At 37.2% G+C, this 24,451-nt stretch overlaps 1 protein-coding gene across 1 annotated transcript in view; it reads right to left on the bottom strand.

The window, feature by feature from the left end:
* The window catches only part of TECRL (trans-2,3-enoyl-CoA reductase like), a 1,073,904-nt gene that overhangs the window by 289,613 nt on the left and 759,840 nt on the right, over positions 1–24,451 (bottom strand). The window contains exon 8 of the mRNA XM_044060983.1: positions 3,598–3,641. Within this exon, the coding sequence (XP_043916918.1) occupies positions 3,598–3,641 (44 nt within the window). The remainder of the gene's footprint in view (positions 1–3,597; positions 3,642–24,451) is intronic.

Below are 24,451 nucleotides of genomic sequence, written 5' to 3'. Positions count from 1 at the left end.
TTTTAAAGCTATGTCTGGGCACGAGGAGAAGAGTTACTCGCTCATGCATGCTGTGCTGTCGACATTTGTGCTTTTGCCTTTTGTGGTCGATGTTATTTATGCCAGAGTTATTTATTAGTATTTTTGATGTTCATTGCTACACCTGTCTGTCTATCTATATATATAAATATATACTAATGTCAAGATTTTATAATTTTCCCTGTCCTCTGCATTCCTTTAGCTCGCCTTTTTCATGTCTCTGTATTGTTCAAACTATTCTTCCATCAAAATGCATGCAGCAATTTTGAATTAATATACAGTCATAAAATGGGTGGAGTAGGGATCATATATATACAAATATACATATATTATGTATATATATACACACACACACACACACACACACACACACACACACACACACACACACACACACATATATGAAACAGAGAATGTAAAGTGTTTGACAGTTCCATGAAATACAGAACTGTCAACTCCCTTTCTATAACATCAAGAGTTATGCATTGATTTCCATTATGATGAATCACTGAAACAGGTTTAGACATGGTTTCTACTAAAGAAATGTCCATGTCTGCCACATCAGTACTTCTGTACACCTACTTCATCACATAATTAAAGTGAAAATTGACGTTTCACTTGATGAAATGGTGCTCGACAAATCTGCAGGTCAATTACATTGAACTGTGTGTGTCAGTCTGTGTGTCTGTATGCATGTATACATGGCTTGACCTCCTGCAAAAAAACAGATTTTTGTTTTTTTTTCTTTCAAGTTTCCCAAATATATATACATACAAACACACATGTGCGTATGTGTGTGTGTGTGTGTGTGTGTGTGTGTGTGTGTGTGTGTATATATATATATATATATATATATATATATATATATATATATATATATGTATATACACACATACACACACACAACACACACACACATATGTGCATTGATATACTTTTATACAAGCACATAAAATAAAACCAAAACCTTGAACAAACCAGTTACTATTTTGATGGAGCTGTTATTTTTATATTTTATGTTAGTACTCATTTTGCAAGTCTGGAATGTGTTTGGCAGTGTGTGCTTTACATATTCATATATAGGTTCATAGGTTCATAGGTAGGTACTTGGCTATCTTCCCGAGGGCATTTATAAGCCTAGCCAGAGTGTGTCAGCTTTCACCACGCCAATGATTAATTAACTGAGCCTCTGTCAAGAAGAGTCAATGAAGTGATCTAGTTATATATACATATACATATAGTTTTATACATGCATACATGTCTAAGTGCATATATACTTACATGCATACACATATGAGTGTGTGTGTTTAGCTAGTTAAATGTTAAAAGCGGTCTTACCTACAGCCAAATAATCTTATGAAGTGCTTTGCATTGATCCCTTTTGATGGGGACATTAACAGTGTATTTTCTAATTTTATTGTTTATTTGTTGTAGCTTATATAAGTGAGTTTATGGAATATTAATACTGGTAAAGGATGCATAAAGTAATGTAGGTAGCAAGAGAGGCTGCACTGTATTTAGCTGTGCTTGTTCTGTTAGATGGGGTTTTGATCTGTTTAACATACCCAACTTTTGTGAGGTTTTGACATTACATTGTCAATGTTTCTTAAAGAGTAATTAATGATCTATGGTTTCCCTAGAGTGAAATACAAGTAGTTTTTTTTACTGACATTTACTGAAAAAATATGAGTCCTTAAACCAGTGTTCTACACTTTGATGGTTAAGCTGTGTGATCCTCTGCAACTGACTGAGGGAGATAGCAGTACAGATAATAGGGGCATCGTCAGTGTACTATACAAACTTGGCATCAGGAATCTTGCCGTGCATGTCAACTAAAAAGATACTAAACAGGTTAGCTCCAAGTATTGAGGTTTGTAGAACACATATATTATTAGATAAAAAAGTAGAAAGTTCATGGGGCCATGTTACAGCTTGTCAATTAGACAGATAACTTTTGAATATAATGTGTTGTATGCCAGAACCATATTAGCAAGCCTTTATAAAAGGGGAGTGCGAGACATGGTATTAATGGCCTTAGATAAGTCTAAAATAATAGCAGCAGTGAATAGACGCATGCTTTGCTATGATTAGTATTGTTTAAGCTGAATTCAGGTAAAAAGACATGCTGCACAGGTGATGGCAAATTATTTGTAAGGTTTTGAAACAACTCCATTTGTATGCTTTTTTCAAATTTAGAGATAAGGGATGTTATAACACTAGCTCTAAAACTAATAAGGGAATTATTATTTATGAAGCGGCATTATATAACATTGCTTCCATGGGAATAGGACATATGATTTATTTGTGATTCAATTAATAAGTATTGCAGTAGGGTACATTGAGATAATCCAGTTGTGATCCTAGTACTTTTCAATTTCTGTATTTCATAAACAGGAACGATATATGGAGAGAATAAATTTTAGATTTATGAAGAGCATGTAATTTGGAGGTGTGTCATATATTTGGATATACAGTCAGGTGGGATGTTAATATACAGTTCAGACATGTAGATAGGCATATCCTATTTTGGTCCATTAAATCACATTATCAGTGGGCCATTGTGTAGCAGAAAACAAGACAATTACCTTTTCGAAATATTGTTTGATCAGTGGAATATGTTTCCTGAAAGCCTTATAAAAGATGGGCTCCCTGAGGCTATTAAACCTAATTAAACTATTGGGTGAAACATTAAAAATAAACCCTTGTCAAATTCTGCATTAAACATAAAGGCTATGACTCTTAAATGGAATTCTACAATGTTGTTGTTGTTGTTGTTATTGCGTCTTTCAGCTTTTCCTGGTTAGGGGTCGCCACAGCGGAACTCTGGTCCGCTAATGATTGGCAGTAGATTTTTACGTACCAGCACATATTATGAAAATAGGCAGCCTGTGAAAATTCACAACAGTAACAATTTATTAAATAATTGGTTTGCTACATATCTTATTGTTAAAATGCATACCTTATTCTTAGAAATAATGGTCTTTCTTGGCTTTGCTCTCATGTTTTTTCCAGCTGCCCCACCCACTCCACCATTGTCTCATTTGTGAAAAATTAAATATTTTATAAACTAGGGTAGGACACTGATCCAAATCAACCTTTTTCTTGTTCAGGTATAAGTACACATATAAACTTTGTATGGAAGAGAGAAATGATTACTGCAATGGCTTTTGCACTGCACACGTAGCCAGTGCTATGGTTGTCAGCTTTACTTGAAGATTTGATCAATGGACTGGTGGTATACATTTTAAATGTTTATGCATCATACAGTTACTTAACAGTAAGATTCTATATTTATAATAATGGAATGCAACTGCTTGAAGTTAGACCAAGCATGTTACTGATCTTCTGTGTTAGTGTTACCCTATTTTGCTGCCTGAAGAACACAATGCCACACCATTCAAAGGATAAATAGAAGATGATTAAAATACATTCCTTTTATGATATTTTATTACTGGTATTCAGGCTTTATTTTCCATATTTAAGCTTTTAACATTTTCTATGGTTCAGTATATTGTCATCATTGATGGAATGTTTGCTGTTTGCTGTTTGTATATATTTTTGATAGAATTGAGTACATACCAGGAAAACGGTCATTGCAGGAACAGTTTGATTGTCACCAAAACCTAGGAGATTAATAAAAGAAAGAAACAATTAACATACAGCATCATGGACTTCAATGTGAGATTGCTCTTTTAGTTATTGTAAGTTAGCAACATATATTCATTATATATTTAGATCCATAGGTATACACTAACCACAGGGCCTTTATAAGACTAGCTGCATATCGCAACCCAATATTCTTCCCACATAACATTGACATCCCTTTGGAGGGGTATGTTAATTAAGAGGTTGCTAATGATTTAGTGGGGGCTATGCTAATTACGGAATATTTACTGTCAGACTCTATCAGAGACATGGGAAGCAGGCCAGGGATGAATTTTTGATTTCCAGTCCACTCCAATAGTCAACATTACATTTGAATAGGGTTATGGGTGGACTCTGCTTGAGATGGATGAGTCTATTCCCAAGAATGGATATCCTTTGAGACACATATCTGTCTTACCAGCATGCTCTATTCATGTCACAAGCAAAGCTTAAATCCTTGGATGTAGTGTTTCTGGCGTCATTCATTTTGTGGATGTACAAAAGGTTCATCAGGGATGGATATTGTTACTTAACAGTAAGTTTCCATTTTTATATAAATCATTGGGACCTGATGGTGTCCCCGGCTGTGTGCTCCACGAACTCAATGAGGAATTAAACCCACAGCTAGGACAGCTGTTTAATCAAAGTCTTACCTTGCAACTGTGGTCCCACTTCACAAAGTTTGGCTTTGTCAAAGGCAGATCATGCCTTTTAAACTTGGTTGACTTTTGAAACAGTCACCAAAGCCATTGATGAGGAAAGGCAGTCCAGATACAATACCCTATCATTGAAAAACTCATCACACAGATATCCTTCAGAAGGGTCTCACGTTAAATGCCAAAAATGCATAGTCATACCCACTGAGCACAGAAGAAGTTATCAGGGACCTGGGCTAAAGTAGTTAGGAAGACCTTCTACATTGCCCACCTTATCATGAAGGGATTCTCATCTAGATCAAATGTATCTGACCCGACACTTGCAGCAGCTGGAGGTTCCTCACCAAAAGGATAAAGGGTCTCAGATTTGATGAATATGTTTCACCTCAAAAATCTAGATCCATCAGGATTCATCACCCAAAGACTCCTATGCTGTGGAACAAAAGGCCTTGTTCAAGAGAAATCTTGACCAATGGATGGGAGAAGGGATTACCTCAGTGTCACGCACAGCAAAATAATGGGTATAGTTCCCCATACTAAAGTAGTATGAACCTATGAACCTATGAACCTATTACATATATGTTTGTTATATTCATGCCTTCTGTCAGCCATTTGTGATTTTAACAAAACATTTAACATATGTTTCTGTTTCTTTATACTATTATCATAATAAAGAATTCATCAAATTGAAAATATATTTCACACTGTACATTCATTATAAGCAAAAATACTGTGCTCTCATAAGGACATTAACTAACATGCTGGCAACCTCCTTGCTTGTGGACAGAGGAGGTAACAATCAAAAAGTAATGCTAAAATTCCTGCTGTTTCCTGTAATGGCTATGGGAGACAGTCATCCTTTTCTTTTGCACAGCTCCAGTTACAGGTGCCACATTAGCTTCTGTGATGAAGCAAAGATGTTGTTCTTGTCCGGCCACTAAGGAGCAAAGTTACTTGCTGGAGAATTTTCCAGCATGTTAGGTTAGGCCATTCCGGATTAATCCTTTATTCAGTGCAGTTAGGCAGATGATAACTTTCTACCTAACTGCACTGAATAAAGGACTGATCCAGAATGAATTGTCTCCATGCTTCGTTCTTTCTTTGACCAAATCTAACCTTCTGGAAAATTCTAGCAAGTAACTTTTCCCCCAAGTAGCTGCATAAGAAGAATACCTTTGCTTCACACTGGAAGCTAACGTAACACTGTTAACTAAAACAGCACAAAAGAAAAGGGTTTCCACAATGATACTTCTAACAGCTACTGCAGTGGTGGTGCTGCGGTAGGGTTGTCGCCTCACAGTAAGACATCGTCCGGTTTGATTTTCAGCTAAAGCGTCTTCTGTGTGGAGACGTGCATGAATGGGCATACCTTCGTTGAAGGTTGTGCGTCAGAGCTGGCAACTTGGTACGTAAAAATCTACTGCCAATCATTAGCAGACTGGAGTTCCGCTGTAGCAACCCCTAACCGGGAAAAGCCGAAAGACACAACAACAACAACAATGATACTTCTAATCTGAGAATTGACTAACTCCCATGGCCATTATATATAATCGTAGGATTTTTAGTTTCACACCATATATTACATATATTCTAATAATACATTCACTGCATAAGCAACATAAGGGTAGTAGAACCCAAGGAGGCAATGTATAACATAGTGGCTATGTTTTTGGATTGCAAAACTGGTGAGCTTTGTTTTCATTGCATCAAAGCATATTTTGTGATTTATGACATAAGGTCAAGTCAGTTTACCTGTTTTTCAGTTCCTCCTCTGAAAAAGATAATGCAGTTGTTCAGTTGAGAACCCATAGTTACCGGAAATGCAAAAATTAAAATAAAAGGCTTACTTTGAGGATAACATAGATCAGTTCAACCATTTTGTTTGAATCTTGTGCACGTCATCACCATTTATTAACATATAAGTAAAAGTCTTATGTTTTTTCAAATGTGGTCGCTATCTTCAATACCTACTAATATAAAACTTTAACAAATTAAAATGTGTCACAGTGATTATTTTTTATTGCCATACATTTCTGCTCTTATTTTTCACACATTTAAATACAAATCTTGTCAATTTCTTAATGATAAATATAGCTTGTTTTTTTATTGTAGTCTATTTCCAAATAATGATACTATATTGAATCAATACCTTTTATAGGAAAATGTACTGTGACGTTGCTGTATGTCTCATTCTCCAAAAGAGCATGTGGAAAGGATTCCCAGGTTTGCCTGCCACATAGATAATAGACATGTTGTCATTATTATTGATGTTATTATTATCATTATTATTATGATGATTATATTTTTCTATTACTTTAGCAGTTGTAAATTTACATTTTAGAATTATTTATTTTGTAAGGGTGAAATTAGATTACTATTATTATTCCAAATTAAATAATTTGAATAAACTTTGTAAGATCGTCTCTGACTTATGTTTTCTTTATCATTGCATTTATAGTCTGTTTTTGCTTATCTTTAGTCATATGAAGTAAATAAGATTCATTTTGTGAAATCTTTTCTCCAAGATTTTTTTCTAAATAATGAGACTCATAAATATCAAATATTTTTTCTATCACATACTAGGATGAAGTGTAATTGCATTTATCTTGCCAATAATTCTTTTACTCTAATATTACATGCATCAGTTCACATTCTGGTTGTTTAAACATGCTAAAACAGTTAGATAATGTTTTGAATTTATGTTTATATTTTACTTCTAAGGTTCAGTTGTTCTCCAACATAAATCACTGGGAAAGATCTTTGCAATTTTAGAGTTTTCCCTAATAAATAATATACATCATGTAACTGCCTGTTAATATTTATCTGTTCCCATATTTGTGCATCATGACCAAGCATGCTGTTAATGTTTTTAGGTAATTATCAGTAATCATCCCTCATTACCTTCATACTACATGTTAAACATATTTAAAACAATTATTGTTTTTTAAGCTCTATTTCTCAAATAATTCATATCTTACTTCAAATGGTGCTGCCAGAATACATTAACCACAGATATGCCTATGTGTGCCCTTCTCCAGTGCTACTTCATTAATGTAAAACATTGCAGTTAATTTTCTTTGCATTATAATATATGAATTGACCCTTTAGTAAACTTTTAAACCATATTGTGAAAGAATATTTCCAATTTGTATGGCTGGGTCTGAAATAATTTTTCATTTAAAATTACAATCACAACATACCTTTTTATGCACTTAAGAGAGATGCAGCATTTCTTAATTTTGTATTGTCTCATCCTTCCTTTTTTACATAAAACAGTTTTAGAAATGACATAAACATTCTGCCATTTTACTCTAGTATATGGCAATCTTCCAAGTCAAGAAACTAGTTTTACTCATTGATGTTTCAATTGCTTGTCTTCAATTGTGAAAGGTTTTATGTAATTTACATTTTCGGAAACTTTTGCTATTACCCAAATGTCTTTACCCAGAGCTTAAATTATATTTATTAACTCTTAATGAGTGCCCTTTTTTACATTATTTCCCAACACTTGTCTATATTTTAATGAAGGCAGCATACATTTATGTTTATGCAATAAAACATATTTCTCTGTTACATATTGAAAAATGAAGCATACTTGCTCTGTTGATTTGTTATGTAAGCAAAATATAATCTAGATAGAACAGTCTACTCAGTGTTGATGTTTGAGACTTCTTTACTTAATTTTCTATTATGGCTATTAAACAGCATCAGCAACTGATGCTATCCGCCACTGCAGTAATACCTTCCTCTTCATTCTAAACACTCATGCCCCTACCAGAACCATAGGTCTAAAATATAATTATGCCCCATGGCTAAAGAAAGAGACAAGATCACTATTAGTTGCAAGGGATAAAGCATGGAATCATTGGCACAAAACTAAATCCAATACCGCCAAACAAATATACCAAGAGCTTAGAAACAAGGCTAAGAAACAAAACAGGCAAGATAAAATTAAGTACTATACAGATATCCACAATAAACACCAAAAGAACCCTCAAAACTTCTTGTCAGCTATAAAAAACATACTCTAAACAGGTAAAGCTTCTACTCCACAACCCACTACCTCAAATAACACAGATAACATAGTGACCTAATTCAGTAAATACTTTATCGAATCTATAGTAGTCCTATCTAGTAAGCAGCTACCCTACTCAATCTTTGACAGTCCAAATCCCAATAAAACTGAAATCCCCTTTTCCATCCAGTCTGTCTCAACAAAAACTATATTAAACATGCTTAGAAAACTGAATCCCACTACTCTAGCCTCATATTAAGGCCCCTCCTTTTCTCACTTTTCACAAACAACCTTCACACCTCAGTCCCACATGCATGTATTGACTGTAAGGCAAGAGCCTAGCACACTACAAGACACCCGTCACAGCTCACATCCAATGCAACAATTATCCATCTTCCCTGCACTATATCAGACTCTATAGGAACTCTGCTTACTCCAGTGTACAGGGTATCTAACATACTGATCTGGACGAGCTGCACTCTACTTATTGTTTTTGTGCTTGAAGTCAGCCCTGGCTCATCCCGCTCCATTCACCCTGTGGGCTCACTTCACTCCCCTACCCTAACCCCATTCCCACCCACCCCTGTTTTCACTAGATTTATACCTATCAAGGCCTGCCCACATTTGCCATAACCAATCTGAGCTCACACTTTTACTAATTAGGCCAGTTCACCTCACCCACTGAAGCAACACCCACCTGTCTTTATCTACAGTCATACACCTCCCTCCCCTTTCTAAAACATCATACCCTAATAAAATGTCCCTCTTTAATAACAAACACCTAACCCAAACAGCCATATATATCATCTCTGCATCACTGCTAGTAGTTTTCTACTCCCTCACATCATATTACACACCATTACCAGACAACCATTCACCTCCCTCCCAAACCTCCTCTTTGGCCCATCACAGTAGTCCACCTTACACTCCCATATCTCCAGACCTCTTCAATACCAGCCACACAGACTACCACACTAAGAAAATCCTACCTCTATCTACATCATCCCACACCTATCAGAAACACACTAAACTACTTCACAAAGTTACCAAGTTAGTCTCACACCTCATCAATCAGTTAAACCTCTCCGATGACATACACCCAAATCTTGGCCCCAATACCCCCCAAAATCAAGTAAACAACTCCGCCACCATTGACCCAGCCCAATTACACCAGAAACATAACAATTCCCTTCTCCTCCTTAGCATAAATGTAAGAAGTATTGGAAACAAAGTCCATGACCTGCATGCCCTGCTCTCCCACCATTCCCCAGATATAGTAATGCTTACAGAAACTTGGCTCAAACCCATCAATAACAATGATGAAATTATATCTCTCAGATTCAACATTCTATGAAAAGATAGGGCATCCAAAAGGGATGGAGGGGTAGCTATCCTATTCAAAGACCACCTGTTGGTTGACTGCCTACAACTAAGCATCCCAACTATGATAATGCAGAACTTATCTGTACCAAATTGACACTTAACCCAAAAAAACAAATTAACATCTTAGGTTGTTACCTGGGAACATTTCCACACTAGAGAATATTCTATACTTGGCCTGTAATTCCCTCCCACAGGAAACTATCCTAATGGGAGACTTCAATATTGACTAGCTCAACTGTTCCTCTCAAACCCCAACATCACATATCAACCTACATGAGTTCACCCAACTTATCACATCTCCTACCAGGATTGTCAAATCCTCCAACCAACACTCTATCCTAGAATGGGTCTTAGTGAACAACCCATCCCTGTCAATCCAATCAGGCTGCCTCCCTGATGGTCTGAGTGACCATCTGCCAACTTTTCTACTAAGATCCCGTACTCCCCACACCAGCCAATCAACCTACCAGCTAATTAAAAGTAAAAAAAACCTTCAACCCAAACAAGTTCATCTCTGCACTAAATAGCTGCAACTGGGAATCACTCAGACAGCTACCCCTTGAAGACGCAGGCAACTCCTTCAACACCACCTTCCTTGACATACTAAACTGCCATGCACCCTCTTAAACAATCAGAGTCAAATCTAACTATGCACCCTGGCTTAGTAAAGAATGCAGATCCTTACTCAGGGCTAGAGATAAGGCATGGGCACAGTTCCACACACACACAAAACCCCATCAACAAGACAGAGATTCCTAGAACTGCAAAACAAACCCAAGAAATTAGTAAGATCAGACAAAACCAACTACTGTCATAATATCCAGAAAAAATATAATAATCCTCAAAAATTCTAGGCCACAATTAATAATATACTTCTACCAGGCAAATCTGCTACTCCTACCCCGTCAGCCATCATTCCTGACAGCATAGCAACCCAGTTAAATAAATACTTTACTGAAACTATCCAAACCCTTGCTAATTCTCACACTGTCTCTACCACCCCAACCCCACCCACAGCCCAACAAAGCACCAACTCCCAAAATAGCTGCAACCTCTTTACATTCCACCAAGTGTCTGTTGATACCACAAGAAAACTACTAAGAAAACTAAAACCTACCACATTTCTGCAAATCACAGCAGATGCTTTACATACCCAGTACCCATACTCATAAACAGATCATTATCAGAAAACATGGTCCCAGATATTTAGAAAATCCCATGCATAATACCCTTATATAAAAGAGGTAACTCAACTAAACTTACTAATTAAAGGCCAATTGCCATCATGTCCCCTTATCTAAAATCCTAAAGAGAACTATACACACTCAATTAATGACTTACCTTAACACAAATAAACTATTGTCAAACACTCAACAGTTTCTGCCCCTCTCACTGCACTACCACAGCCCTCATGTCCTTCACAAATGCAGTGAATCACTATAGAAACAGAGGACTGTTTGCATCTGCTACATTTTTAGACTTGTCAAAGGTCTTTGATATGGTTAATTATGACAAACTCATCAACATTCTCTCCACCCTAAATCTATGTAACTCCACTATCACATAGTTCAGAAGTTACCTATTAGGATGACAGCAGGCTGTCCAATGGAAACAGTAACTTTCCCCTCTTCTCGTTGTTACCTTAGGGGTTCCAAAAGACTCCATCCTTGGACCTCTTCTCTTCACCTTATTCACCAACCAGCTCCAAACTGCCACACTGCAAGCCACTGTCATACAATATGCAGATGACTCTATGCTAATCTGCACAGCTTCCTCCCTTCATGACCACCACACCACAACCCAGGACTCATTCCTGTCCAAGGAAACATGGCTCAGCAACTCCCAACTCATAATAAACACCAACAAAACAAAGCTCCTTCTCTTATCCCCAAAAAAAGCGACCCCTTCCTCCCAATTTTTCACCATCCTATCCAAAAATAAAACCACCATCATCCCTACAACTCATACCAAACTGCTAGGTGTAGACATCAACAACAACTTGAAGTTTGATATATACATAGTATAAACCATTAAGAAAGTCCACAAGAAACTAGCTTTACTTTACAGAAACAAACAATTCCTAACTAAACACTCAAAATCTACTATTGCTCGCATGCATCTCCTATCTTCCTTCCTATATGCCTCCCCAATGCTAACCAACCTCCGCAAATCTGAACTAACCAAACTCGAAGCTTGTTATAATAAAATTGCCAAGTTTGCCACTGATGCCCTATACAGAACACTGTACAGCTCTTAAACAGCTAGAATGGCTAAAACTTCCTCAGCTACTATGCTTTAATGAGTTGACCTTTGCCCACAAAATATTGCATCAACCAGACAAAAACCTCTGCCCTCCAAAAAGTATTACAACCATATATTACTTCCAGACCCTTCTGCTCTAATAATAAATTTCTACTAGACACCACCAAAGCAAATAACACAGTTGAGAATCACTCTTCGCAAACTACATCCCTAACATATGGAACAAACTGCCCACCCAAATTACTACCTGCTGCTCTTTAACACAGTTTAAAAAACTCCTAAAACTACATCTGAAAGACTCCTGGCTCTGTTCTTGTAACTGCCCTGGGTAGACCTCTAACTCTGCTCAACTCTACATCTCTAAATAACTTTGTATCTCATTGCCCTTCCAAAAAATCTTAACTGAGGCATCTGTCCTCTCCTTTACTCAGGAGTCTCTTTTTCTTCCCAAGCATGACAAATGACTTATATACATTTATACATGCTCATACTGTGATGTCTATTGTACATGTTTATCTAAGACATTTTACATTTATCTTTTTGTAACTTTTATGTATGACACTTTCAGCTTGCTTGCAGACAAACCTTTTTCTTTTGCAGTGTATATAAACTTTATGTTTTTGTGTAAGTCTTATATTACCTGTAACTCTAACTCAAACTTGTAATTTTGCTTAACTGGAGCTTTTCTCCCAGGGCTTCTGCTGAACAAGGACCTGTGTTTTTGGACTTTTCCAGTAAACAAATGTTAAATAAATAAAATAAAAATAAAACTGAAACAAAAAAAGAAATAATTAGACAAGTTTTTTTTCTTTCAATGCTGCTCTATCATTTTAGAAGGACTCCTTCAAATGAGATTACAGACATCACCCACAATGGCATCCACCTGTTTAAAAGCTCAGACTGGATGATTGATGCCCACTAATGGATTTATCCCAACCATATTAGTGAACTCCTACAGCAGTGGTCCCATTACTCAAATATATTTTGTAATGGTGAGTGGCTTCAAGCAAAATGACTTTGCCTGGCCCATACTGGAATTTGGCAGTTGGCACAGAGTGTTAAGACTGTAAGTTGTAGTTACTGTGGTACAGGGTTTGATTTTCCCAGCCTTCATTTGTCTATTGCCTGACCTTGAATAACTGAGAATTTGGGCTAGGTTCCTTAATAGTGCACCTGGGCTGCAAACCTAGAAACCACTTATGCACCTATATAGTGCATTCAAGCATGTGTAGCTCAAATGTGTGTGCATCTTGATGCACATATTTATGCCTGTATTTCAGGTAACAGTTTTTTTTCTAAGGTTGTCCCTCTTTAGTTAAACATGTTTGGACTTCCTTTTCCAGGATGGCAGAAGGCCACTAGGTTACACCAGCTATATATTTTGTGAGAAGAGTACATCATATAGCAATATTACTTAGCAGATATGATTCTGCCTGTTAAGTTGCATTTTTTGAATTTCTTTTGAACTGGCACATGGATACATTACATTTATGAATGGTAGTAGGCCTAATCATGTATACTTTATCTCATTATTAGTGCAGATCGATTTATCAAAAAAAGAAGTTATGTACTTACCATAACATTCCATGTTTGTTGTCCATAATCTCACCTTAATTCTTGCTGGTTGGGTTCAGAACCAAGCATCGGTTCTGACTCGGCTGCATGGTAAAGCTCGAGAGCTTTCAATGGCTCAAGGCTACGACCTATCCCAAGATGCCTAGTGGCTGTTCCCCAGATCTCGTTTGAGAAACTAATCACTAGGGCACGCTAACCCATACCATGACTATAACATGTGCGCTGCCCAAACATGAAAAGGCATGAAGGGAATCAGACCATTAATCATCAATTTATAGTGTCCTCTTGATTCTCCAAGAAGGGGGAAGGAAGGGTGGGATGCAAGAATGAAGGCAAGATCATGGACAACAAACATGGAACGTTATGGTGAGTACATAATTTCTTTATGTTATGTTGTCCTATCTCGCCTTCATTCTTGCTGGTTGGGACAGCATCCCCAACACTTTCTTTCTCAGGTGGCTCAAGGGAATAACCTATTCAGAACAGTGGAACCAAAGGATGCCCTGTTCCGGGAAGCCACATCTACTTTGTAATGAGTGATAAAAGTTTGAGGGTTGACCCATGTAGCAGCAGCACAAATTGATTCCAAGGGGAGTCTAGCTTGAAAAGCAGTGGAAGTGGACATAGCTCTAGTTGAATGTCCCTTGATTTTCCCTGGCAGCTGTTTATTCTGAGAGTTGTAGACATAAGCGATGGTATCTATAAGCCATTTAGATAAGGTGACGTTTGAAACTGGAGTACCTTTCCTATTTTCTCAGACTGAAACAGAGCTGATCAGATTTTCTAAATTCTTTGGTCCTATGTAAGGAAAAGCATAGCTGTCTATGTACATCCATTTGGTGAAGCTTGTATTCTGCTTTGTTACCATGATTAGGAAAGATACCAGGTAACTCAATAGACTGATTCAAATTGGCCTCATAACAGACTTTTGGCAGAAAGGAAGGAATTGTTCTGAGGGAAACTCTGTCTTTGTGAAAAAATCAGACAGGGAGGATGGATAGACAGAGCTTGCAGTTCTGAAACTCTCCTAGCAGAGGTAATGGCTGTTAAGAAAATTGTCTTCCAAGATAAGAACTCCAGTGAACAAGGGGAGGCTGGTTCAAATGGGGGAAGAGTTAAGGATGATAATACCAAATTTAGGTCCCACAGTGGTGGCAGTTCTCTTACATGGGGTCTTAAAAGGAATGTGCCCCTGAGAAAGGCTTTGCATACTCTATAGGACATTACATTAGATCACATGTATCCCACATGGTAATTAGATATGGAAGCTAGTTGTACTCGTATCGTGGCTGCTGCTGCACCTTGATTAAACATTTCTGTCAAGAATTCCAGGATTGCAGATACAGGGGCTGTAAAGGGATGTATGTCTTTATTGTCAGCCCAATAAGAAAACCTCCTCCACTTGCTTGCATAAAGTTTCCTAGTTGTACCCTTTTGTGATGAAACCAGAATGTGTCGTATGACCGGGGATAGTTCTGGAAGCCTGGCTAAGACTGGAAGTGGAGTAACCAAGCTGTCAGCTTAAGGCTTTGAAGAGAGGGGTGAAGCGTTCCTGAATGATGAGTCAGAAGATCTGGCACTGGGTCCAGGATCCAAGGCTCCTCCTGTAGATGGGGCCAAAGAAAGGGGAACCATATCTGATGAGGCCAGTAAGGAGCAATGAGAATTACCCTGTGACTCAATGACCTGTCTTTCTGGTGAACCTTGGGGATCAATGGAAATGTTGGAAAGGCTTAAAGAAGTCCCAGGGGTCAATCGTGAGTAAGTGCATCCATTGGTGACTCCCCCACAGGGGGAATTAAGGCAAAGTAGCTGCTGCATTTGGAGTTTATGGGCATGGCAAAAAGATTGCAGCAAGCCTGGCCCCACTTGCAAAAAATTTGGTTCACAATTTCCTGATTCAGGGACCACTCATGAGGCATAGGAATTGCTCTTCGGAATCTGCCTGCTATCATGCTGGATTTCTCCAGGATGTGCATTGCAGTCAGAAAATGTTGAGATGAAACTGCCCATTGCCATACTCTTTGACCCTCTTGACATAGGGAATAGGATCTGGTTCCCCTTTGTTTATTGATGTACCACACCACAGACATATTGTCTGTTTGTATTGTATTTTGGAAGAGAGTTCTGGAATGCTTGCAATGCCAGAAGCACCACCCTCATCTCTAGGACATTGATGTGCAAGTGGTACTTGTGTTCTTGCCAAATCCCCTGGACAGTCTGTCCCAGATAATGCCCCCCCCCCCCACCCTATCTGTGAAGGATCCATGATCACTGTAGCTACAAGTTGGGGAGAACAAACAGTCTGCCTATCATTACCTGAGTAGACTGGAGCCACTATTGTAGGTCCCTCTTGCAGGCGTTCATGATGAGAATCTTGTGTGACTTGGGCAACTCCTGCATGGACCACTGAGTGAAAAGTAGCCACTGTAATATTCTCATGTGTAGACGTCCCAGTGGAACAAACATTATTGCAGCTGCCACTGAACCCAGAATCTTGAGGACAAAATTTGCTTGCACTTTGTTCTTCCTGAGCAATATTGACATTTGATGGCATAGTGTTTGAACTCTTTCGTGAGGCAGTTTTGCCACCATGTCTTTTGTGTTTAAGTCTGCCCCTATAAAGGTAATATGCTGTGATGGCAACAAAGCAGATTTTTCTAAATTTATAGTAATACCCAGTTCTGAGCAGAGATGAATGGTGGTGTCTCTTGTCCAGGTTGGTAGATGCTCGGTGGTAGTGGTCAGCAGCCAGTCTATGCATGGAAACACCTGGAATCCTAGATGCCTCAGATGAGCCATAACTACTGCCATGCATTTGGTAAACACTCTGGCGGCTGTAGTGAGACCAAAGGGCAGAGCTCTGAATTAATAATGACTGGCTCCCAGCTGAAAGCATAAATATCTCCTGGATTGTCTGTCCATCTTGATATGGTAGTGCACATCCTGAAGATCTATGGAGCACATTCAGTTGTCTTGTCCAAAAAAAGGGAGTATAGACTGCAGTGGTACCATCTGGAACTTCGCTTTCCTTACCGACTTCTTTAGTCTACTGAGATCCAAAATTGGTCTCTAGTCCTCTGTCTTTTTTGGAACTAAAAAAACCTTGAGTAAATTCCAGATCTGATCTGGTCTGAGGGGACTTCTTGGGTGACTCTTTTTTTCTAGCAACCTGTGAATTTCTAGGGTTGCCTGATTCCTTTGACTGGGTGGTATGTCTGTGATAGACTTTGATGGAATGGATGGATGAAAGAAAGGAATGTTGTATCCCCTGGATATGATGGACTGTACCCATTTGTCTTGAGTCAAGTCTAGCCAGCCTTTTGGGTACAGTGATAACCTCCCCTGACTGACTCCAGAGGTGGACAGATGGGCCACCTTTCAGGAGCACTGGAAGGGTCAACTTGAGAATGTATCTCTGTCACCCTGGTTCTGCAGTCCCCTCTGCTGTGAGCATGGTGTCTTCCATTGTTATTTCCCCATCTGCCCCTAGGGGAAATTTCACCACAAGTGTCCAGTGAGGCTCCTTTGGATTTACAGAATGACATTTTCCCACCTTTCTGACCTTTGGGATAAGGCTTAGTAGGGGGGAAAATGTACTCCTACAGCAGACAGAGTCTTGCCATCCTGCTCGCTCCTGGTGAGAGTCTCTTTCACTTTTGGCCTGAACAAGGATGAGCCATCAAACAGGGCATCAATAAAGGAAGACTTAAAGGGTTCAGCAAACTCACAAAGATGCATCCAGGAATGTCTCCTCAGAACTATTCCTGTGCCTGCTGCCCTACTTTCTCCATTGGCCGTGTAAGAAATGAGGTGCATGGAGGAGTTAGTAATGGAAGTTAAGGTTGCAAGCTGAGAGTTTATCTTGTCAGATACTCCCTGGGCTGTAGCACCTTGTAGGGTATCTCCTAGCTCCTTGAGGAGATCCCTCTGAAGATGAGTAAAATGAGATAAGTAGTTCAACGACTGAAGGGTAAAGGCCGTTGAGGAGAACATAAGCTTCCTGTATCTGTCCATTGTTTGAGACTCCTTATTTGGCAGATAAACATATGCAGATCTTGCAGCTAATTCCTTCTTTGTGGTGGCCCCCACCACCATAGCATCTACTGGGACACCTTTTGTCAAAAACTGGGGCTGTGACAAATTTGTTAGGCATCCTTGGAACAGGCTCCACCAACCTTGTAGAGCCCCATGCCTTTCAGCTGACTACCCCCAGGAGCTGGTCGAAAGGCAGAGACACCCAAGAGGTAAAGGGTCGAGAACTGAATGCATTCAGGTATACCAACTCATCTTCAGCAGGGAAAAGGGTTTTCCAGCCACCTCTCTGTTTCTGGATCTCTAAGATGTCTGAAAAGGAGAAATCTTCAGAGGGTGACCGTGGGGACTCTTCTGAATCCTCTAAGTCGGTATCCAATGTGACAGACTCAGGGGAGTCTATGTGTTTCCTCTTGCATGTTGTCTTCCAAGGGACCCCCTCAGGGTGATGCTCTGGGGAGGTTTCGAAAGAGATGGTATCACCCAATGGGGGTTCCCGGGGCACTGGTTCTCTACGCTGGGGTTGGAGGGATGGTGTAGAAGTTGACACTGGACCCTTGGGGAGAAGAGTACTGGAGCTGAGGGTGGAGCAGATTTAGAGGAAAGCACGCTCCTCATCACCTTGAAGGCACCACGATCCTGGGCTGAGAGATCCTCCCACTCCGAGGAGCCAGGAGATCTCCCATGCACCAATGAGGATGGCTCCGAGGCTGACGTGGGAGCCGAACTGATCTGCGCCAAAGCCCCGAGTGGGAGTGTCGGATCCGACAAGGGTCCGGTTTGACTATCCCCCCTGGAACCGATGAGAGAGTCCTGGCCACCAGACCCTTACATGGACGACAACATGGAAGTAGTCGGAGCCAAGATTGACCCCAAAACTCCGGAAATGGCTTTCAGGTCTGAAGGTTCCACCACTATGACTTCCAGGCACTCTGGTTCCAAACTTAGCTGAGTCTAAGGATGAACCAAAGGTAAGGAAGCTATTGGGGTTGGCTCCACAACCATCTGAGCTGGGCTGGATAGAATTTTGGCCAAGGCCTGTGTACGGAACAACCTTCTAGCCACCTGCTCCACATCATTATCCGAGATGTTCCTGGATGATCAAGAGGAATGGGAAGACTTTTGGCTACCTGTCACTGATTGTAGCAAAGGAAATTGTAGTACCAAACTACAGCGAGCAGATCCTTTTTCAACTGCTCGATGGTTCCAAAACTACCCTTGGAACCAACTTAGCTTTCTCCTTCTTGGAACCGACAGATTTTGGTTCCAAAGAACTCGAACTTTCAAGTCTCTTCGACGGCTCAGAAACTGGAGCCGAAGAAGGTGTGGATGATTTTTCTGCAGGTTTGGAGGACTAAGTCCCTTCAAGAGTTGAATCAAAGGGCCCTTTCAACAACCCCCTAAGAATGAGCTTATTCTTCCACTCCTGCAGGACCCTTGAGCTAAAGGCATGACAGATTGAACAGGAATCCTGCAGGTGGACGGTGCATAAGCAGTATACACAACTGGTGTGACTGTCAGTAAGTGACATCTTTTGTGTGCATGAGTCATACTTTTTGAATCCTGACTATAACAGATTAAGACACAATTAGCAGTTAAATTTACCAGCAGTAGAGTCACTCAAAAGCAGTAAAGTAACTAGCTTATCACAAAGCACTATCATTATAACTAGCAAATAATTAACAAACGTTATCGCTAACAATAAACAACCCCTTTTTTTTTTTTTTGGAAGAGAGTTAGAAGAAAAGTTAGGGGAGGGTCTCTAACTTAAATGACACGCTCCTCCAACTGAGGAGACACCTCTAACTTAAATGGTGAAAAGGGAGGAAAGGGGGAAAGCCCTCTAACTAAAATAGGCTAAAGAGAGAAATTAAAGGAATCCTCTAACTTAGACGGATTCTGAGGCAGTGCTAGATAGTAGGCCTAACAGAGAGGATGGCAGCCAAGATAAAGTAAAAAAATGAAAATTGAAAGGTCTTTTCTAGAGAAAAAGAGATTACTCAAGACAAAGTAATATTAAGCAGATATTCTGAGGTAAACTTTTGCCAATAGAATAATGAAAAAAGGTGTTCACTTAGCCTGAGCCAGAGAAAAACAATCCCAAAGCTGCAAGTGGCAAATGAGATCTGGGGAACAGCCACTAGGCATCTTGGGATAGGTTGTAGCCTTGAGTCAGGGAAAGCTCTCGAGTTTTAGTATGTGATAGAGTCGGAACCGATGCTCAGTTATGAACCCAACCAGCAAGAATGAAGGCAAGATAGGACAACATAACATCATCAGTTATCTAAATTTAATTGTCATGAGGATCTTAAAATGGCAAATGTTTAGATATTGCAACTGTTTAACTGATTTTGATGCTGGTATTTCTGTTAATGTGTTTTATAAGGAATATGTTATTGTATTTCTTTTTTCCTGAAACATTTTTATTACAGAAAAACATCAAAATTAAAAAGATCAAACTTTAATTGAGAAAAGTCTCCCTATTGAAATTATCAAAATTTACTTAAGAAAATAATGCCTCTGTACTGAAATGTCAGCAATGCCAAGTGCCGAAATGTCTAAAAACCGAAGATCAAAAATACAAGAGAAGAGTGAATTTTGAAAATTGCTCTTCACATTAAAACTTCTTTTTGCAGGGGAAAGACCCCCAACACCCCTTGAATTATATATACCAACTTCAACATCAGAGAAAAGGGAATATTCCAAGCAATGACATCTCTGACTTGGCATAAATAAGTCTAATCTTTTGGCCATTCGGTCTCAATATTTTGGGGCTCACTATAGAGGGCCCCAAGAATTCATATTGTTAATGAAAATAACATACAAGAAATCAAGCTATTTAAATTATTGACAGAGATACAAATCATTATATTCCATAGACATTGTATAATCAGTTTCAGTCAGATTTGATGTTGAAATTATTTTTTCTAAATTCAGTTTTAGTTCATTGGGCCAGTCAATTGGAGAACTTTAGACCATGGATTGGAAACAGCAATCTTGTTTCATGATCTTGACTTTATGACTCTATACTCTTTCATGATTACTTCTTTCATGAGAATCAAAAAGTTATTAAACTGAAGTGAAACAGAACTCTTCTAATTTCTAGTAATTGTCCTTGCTGTTGCTGGAACAGTCCATAAAATATATGGATGGTCTTTGTTTCCAAATTTAGGAACTGGAATATTAAAAATTACAATATTAACAGACAGTGGTGGTATTACTTGACCATAGAGCTTAGTCATTTATCTTTTCTTCAATATTCCTTTAACTCATTACATCCGAATGATGTCTCCAGATGCATCTGCAGTTAACTCCTACTGATGCCTCTAGGTTTCAAATATCACTTGATCATATTTGCATCAATAATTCCAAAACCATGTTATAGACAAGGTTTTAAAATATTGCATCTTAAAACTTACACAATGGCAAACTCAACTCCATTAATATTTGACTTCTGTTAATGCAGATAAAGGGATATTAATTGTTATTTTTATGATATTAATTTATATAGATATATTTTTTACATTTTTCTAAATATCTCAATAACGAAGTAACACAAACAAAACTCCTTAGCCTCATATGAAAGCGCTCAGCTAGATGAATACAATGTTGCTGACAGTATGTGTGTAACTCAAGTGGTAGCTGAGATATTGTAAGTTGCTTACAAAATACTACAAACATAATAGTTACTGTGTTTACTGTGACTTATAAAATTCAGTTTAAGACCTAGAACCTAAAGAATACTACCAGTATAAAATATTTTGTACTTCTTTCATAACCCAGATGGTTCCAGATATATGAACATTTGTTTGAAATGTGAGGACATAACTTGATTCTGTCAAAAGGCATAGGCTCCACCCATTGGAAGTTACAGTGCAAACTTCCTTAGCTTCATTGGAGTGAATGAGTTAATAACCACATTCCTATAAAATATGCTTCCCAATCAGTTTCATTGTTTGCTGAACTAAAGAAGAACTTCCTGTTGATTTTAACATTAAACGTTTAAAATCACTATCAAAATTTTCCCATCTTTGTAACAAATATTACCATAACTTATCAATTTCTTTTTCTTTATAATATAAAATATGTCAACAAATATTAGATAATATAGGGAAATAAGATTTATCATATATGACATGACATAAATATTGTAATAATTTGGGTATATCAATATAAATCCCTTGAGTTTTATTGCTAAAGAGTTTAGAAGCAATTGCCAATATTAAAATTTGATAATGACTTTCAAAACCATATTCATTTTGAGTGTCAGAAAAATATTTTAATATATTATTTTTAAAACTTATAATTATACCAACCAACAAAACCTTTATTATTCCATTCAATTATCTTCTGAAGATTAGAGCTAATTGATAAATCTTTCATAATGAAGAAAGGAATTAAATTTAAACAAGAGTTAAGATATGTGTGTGATAACATACATTTCTTAATTTTTTTCAAGATTAGGTTTTTATATTTGGAGAAAGTTGATCAATTTAATTTATTTTGTAAGATATATATATATATATATATATATATATATATATATATATATATATATATATAAAATCGGTGCATGGCTAGGTTAAGAAAGCCCTACTGGTGGTTAGCCTGTATACACCTATGAATTTATGGACCATTAAACTGATGTAAACTTAGAAAAATTGTTTGTTTCTATAGTTATATGCAGATTTATGTATATCTTTCCACTTTTCTTCATAAGGTTTGTCTAGCCGATGAAGAAATTATCTTTAATTGGGGATCAATACTGTAAGTTTCCAAATTAGGTAACTACATTCTTCTTCCATTCCAGGATCTTGTATGATGTTTAGATGCAATTCTAGCTTTGTTTGGAAACCATAACAATTTCAAAAAATTACATTATTTTTACTTTTTTTATTTCAGAACTTGAGCACTTGTGTGCTGTAAAGCAGTGGTTTGTAATATGCAAAGACTCTTAAGAATTAGTACCATTTTAATGAGTTGAAGTTCCTCTTCCAATGAATACACGTTTATTCCATATAAGTGTATTTATTTCATTAAAGATTGCATCGTAATTCCTATTTCTAGTTTTTTCCCAAGATCTCTGTACAACAGTCCATCCATAACCCAATTTGTGTGTGCCTTTTCAAAAATATTTTGAAATGTTATACCTTTTAAACAGATTTGAATTTAGAATTAGCATTATGCATTTTTTCATTGTTATTGTCATCAAAATGTAAGCAAGCAACATTCTCAAATAATTTTTTTTTTCAAATGACTTGAAATGATTTATCCAAATTGGGTATGGTTAATAACATGTCATCAGCAAATAACATTCTTTTTGAAAAATAATTATGCCCAAATTTCAAAACCTGAATATTTGAGTTAGATCTAATGGTTATAGCTAAATTTTCAATTCCTAAAGCAAATAATAAAAGAGAAAGGGGACAACCTTGTTTATTATCTTTCCTAATCTCAACAAAAATCTGATGGAAAACATACAGTTTCACATATGCTTTAGATGCAGAGTAAATATTTTTTATTAGTCTGATAAATTGTTGAGGGAAATCATCATATAGTTTGAATATTCTAAATGGATAGTCCCATGTGATAGAACTAACAGCCTATTCAATGTTTAAGCTCATCAAAGCTGTGTTCTGTTTATTCTTGGTCATTAAATCAATTATTGTTATTATTATTTTAATATTATCTTGTGTTTGTCTATTAAGAATAAATACTGTTTGTACTTTAAGTGGGAATAAGCATTTTCAATCTTGCTGCGAGTAAGAATATAAATGTATTGTAATCAAAGAATAATAAAGAAATAAGACTGTAAATGTTCCAATCTGTAGGATCTTTCCCACTTTTCAATATTGGTGTTAACTATGCAATATTTTTATGGCAGAGGTCCAATTGAATTTTTTTGAACATTTAATCAAACTTGATGAAAAAGAGAAAATAGTTGTGAAGGAAATATTTTATACAACTTGGGTATTATACCATCAATTCCTGGGGCCTTATTCATTTCAAATTCTTTAGTTTTCTGATTAACTTCTTGTGCAGAGATTTGTTTAGTGAGATTAATATTGTTATCCTCAGATTTTTTTTAATTTTCATTTACAGTTAAAATCTATTCTTATTGCCACACTTTATATTATTTAAAATATAGCTTATATTTCTTTGAAATTTTAGTACCTAAAGCAGGGAACAAGTTAAGTCTGACCAAAGTCCAAATTTTGTCGTTATGTTGCACTACTACTGTTGCAAATAAGACATTTTGTTCTTCCATTTCAAAGATAATTTTATGTATAAATGTGTTTCCCCAATAAAATAAACAGTCCTCTTCTTTTAGACTTATAAGCAAATTGAGAAAAATTTAAAATTGAGGAAATTTAAAATCTTCTTTATCATTTTCATAGCTATAAGTTTCTTGTAAATACACAACTTGTTCTAAATTTAAGTTAATATATTTAAGTATATTATTTTAATATTGTTATAAAGATCAAAAGCAACAGAAAGTTCAAATCTATGTTAATAAAAAGTCCTTTGATGAGAACTTTTGTTTTTCGTAAACACCTCATGAGTTCTTTCTATTTCAACATTTCTGTTTGTTTTTCCTCCTCTTTCACTCTTCCATCTAAATCATTTACCACATTTTCTATTTCTATATATGAGAGCTTTGTGAGTCAATCATGTTTTTAATATGTCAGTTTGATTTATGCTATGTTCCTGAAACCTAATAAGTTTAGATTGAAAATTGTCCATTTTTGTTAAGTTCCTGTAAAATGACTGTGCCTGCTAGAAATCCTTCTTTATAGTTATCTGTCTCCTCTAGCCTTTTTGACATTAATTTGTAATATGCTCCACAATAAAATATTTTGCG

Source organism: Protopterus annectens, chromosome 2.part0 (assembly GCF_019279795.1).
Source record: "Protopterus annectens isolate FY-2018-M chromosome 2.part0, PAN1.0, whole genome shotgun sequence".
NCBI classification, from domain to species: domain Eukaryota; kingdom Metazoa; phylum Chordata; order Ceratodontiformes; family Protopteridae; genus Protopterus; species Protopterus annectens.
The sequence above is the reverse complement of the archived record's forward strand: the minus strand, read 5'-3'. Positions and strand labels throughout refer to the sequence as shown.